We start from the raw sequence: 2,862 nt of genomic DNA, 5'->3' as shown, positions 1-2,862 counted from the left end.
TACCTCTCGCAGACTGACTTTGCGATCCTTTATTACCTCTTCGAGTGACATAAATTTTTCAGCACATAAAGTGAACTGATTCCGACTGTACACCTGTTTAAGTAAACCATGTTTTATCCCTAGTTTGTAAGTTCCGCCATCCATTGTTTCAGTTATAATTGCCTTTGCATTCGCAAACTCCGCTCGTCCACGGTCAACAAGTGGAATAGGAGCCATGACAGTGTCCCCTGCAAGGACTGGCTTGAAACGCTGTACTGATTTATCCTTAATTTTCTTACCTTGCTTCTTTTGTTGTATTTTCGATTCCCTTCGTTCTGCCTCAATGCTACGATTTCTATTGCATAAGCAACAGAGCACAGGGTCATCAACATTGTCATTTACAGTTGAACAACACTGACCAGAAGGATGACATGGAATGTTTTGACCACACGAGTTGCAATTTATGGCAAAAATTTCAGCACTTCTGCCCTGTTCTACATTTTGATCTTCTTCATTGACTAAACAAAGTGCTTCTGCAAGCTGCTCCTCTGTCTCCATGCCTTCCATTATTTCTTCTGGTATGTTGACAGCAGAAATACCAAGATGGCCTTTTCTCCGTACATGGCTTCATAAGGTGTCCTGCTAATTCCAGAATGGAAGTGCGTGTTTTTCTGCCACTGAACTAAGCGCAGTCCATTTGACCATTGTGTAGTGTTGTTATCTTTCATCCAGCAAGCGAGTATTGCTTTAACATCTCTGTTTGCTCGTTCCACGGAACCCTGTGATTGAGAATATCTTGGTTTCCCATGAACTAGCTTACATTCTGGCCACATAGCCAGAACTTCCTTGATTACCTTATTTGAAAATTCTCTCCCATTGTCAGATTGAAGAATATGAGGGGATCCTTTATCACAGAAATAGTCATTTTGCAAAATGACCAAACTTCTGGTCATTTTCCAAAATGACCACAATTATTTGGGCTTTTGGCATACTGACAGATATTTTGGTCATTTTCCAAAATGACCGGGCAGTTTGCAAAATGACCAATTCCTCAAAATGACCGTAACATATATATATATATATATATATATATATATATATATGTATGTATATATATATATATGTGTGTGTGTGAGTGTGTGTGTGTGTGTTGAGTCTGTTGATGTCCCTAATGGACGAAAGTATTAACTCCAATTTTTCCTTTCGTGGGTATAATGCATTTTATATTCATCACTTGTCAGCTTTCGTGATTTCTACACACACACACACACACACACACAAACACACACACACACACACATATATATATATATGTGTGTGTGTGTGTGTGTGTGTGTGTGTGTGTATGTGTATTAATATATATGCTATATGTACATTAGGGATGAATCATTCATTAATTTTTAGTCGTTAGTTATATCTAAACATCTTTTTACTACAGGAAATAGAACGACATTCCATTATCTCAGTATAAGTAATTGTTTGATGAAAGTATTGATATCTTTATCCTCTATAATCCTTACGCAGGATTATAGTAATCTCGTATGGCTTTTTTTTTAAGCTTTTCGTTGAATCTTAACGACGAAATTATTACTTGGTGCAACACTTGGTTTAACTTTGACCTTTACTCTCTTCTTTGTAACCGACTGTTAATTACTGTATTTTTCTTTGAAGGATTTACTTTTTCCCGTTTGTTTTACATACAGTATTTGCTTTGCGTGTGATTGGTAATTACATAATGCGTGCATGCACAATCATTTAGATGCTGTATAGACGAATAACGCATGTGCCTATATTTGTATGTATACAGAGATATCAAGGTTATGCACCATCATTTACGGCGACGCTATTCAAGAGTCACCCAGACTCCCCCTGAGCACATTGTCTTACCTGATAAACACATAACACCCCATCAGCTTTTCAGTCAACACTCTTGACCCACTTTCTTCAACTTTCGTATTTTTTCCTTTGAATATTTTTTTTAATTTTTCCTCGAATAATTGTGAGCACTTTTCTTTTTTTTTTTTTTTTTAGTAATCTTGACCGTCATCTTTAAATGCCTTGAACTTTCCATTAAATATTCCAAAATTTCTAACGCGAATTCCTAAACTTTTTTTTTTTACGGATTCTCGCGATATCTATCTTAGATTATTTCTTACCGATTTCTTTGTACATGCACTCAATAATCTGTACCTATTTCATCAACATTTAACTCTTAAATTCTGCAGATGTTTTTTTTTTCTATCATGACTTGTACCCACCTGCTCTTCATTTTCTACAGTTGCTTTAATTACAAATACTTAATATTGTTTTTAACTTTGTCCTTTTTTATTTTTATTTTACTTGTTTTTGAGCAAATACAATGAACAATGTAGGCTTTGCCTAGATTCCCATTTTATACTGTGATGTAAAATTTTCCAATATAAAGGACAATGTATCTATAAAACATGTTTTTATCCTGCCTATGCCTAAAAATTGTAAATAAACACGAAGGTAGAAAGAAGAAGGCTTGTACTAATTCACAATGAAGCGAAGTTTTTATTTATGTATTTATGTGAAAAGCGTTTCAGATATATGAAGCTGCAATAGTTACTTCTTACTTTCTAAACTGAATTTTGTTCTTCTACATACTTAAAGATAATACCATATTTATTTATGGTAAGGTTAGTAAAGCATTGTAATTTCCAATGAAAAATATTTTGAAAATTTTTTAAGCAAATCCAAGTAAGTTTTATTCCATAAGGCATCCCACATTAGGACCAATTTTCACACCAAAGAATCTACTTTTATAGGTCAGGTAATTCTAGTAAGATTGAAAAATAAAAATATAAGAAAGACTGAACAATTAACACAGAGAAAATGCCCAAGATGCCAAATATTAAAATG

At 34.2% G+C, this 2,862-nt stretch overlaps 1 protein-coding gene across 1 annotated transcript in view; it reads right to left on the bottom strand.

Annotated features, from left to right (window-relative positions):
- Nucleotides 1-545: 545 nt before the first annotated feature.
- Nucleotides 546-2,862, bottom strand: part of LOC137651657 (uncharacterized) — a 33,671-nt gene continuing 31,354 nt past the window's right edge. The window contains exon 4 of the mRNA XM_068384877.1: nucleotides 546-883. Within this exon, the coding sequence (XP_068240978.1) occupies nucleotides 546-883 (338 nt within the window). The remainder of the gene's footprint in view (nucleotides 884-2,862) is intronic.

Source organism: Palaemon carinicauda, chromosome 13 (assembly GCF_036898095.1).
Source record: "Palaemon carinicauda isolate YSFRI2023 chromosome 13, ASM3689809v2, whole genome shotgun sequence".
Taxonomy (NCBI): domain Eukaryota; kingdom Metazoa; phylum Arthropoda; class Malacostraca; order Decapoda; family Palaemonidae; genus Palaemon; species Palaemon carinicauda.
Note: the sequence above shows the minus strand (reverse complement) of the source record. Positions and strands in the feature narration are given on the sequence as shown.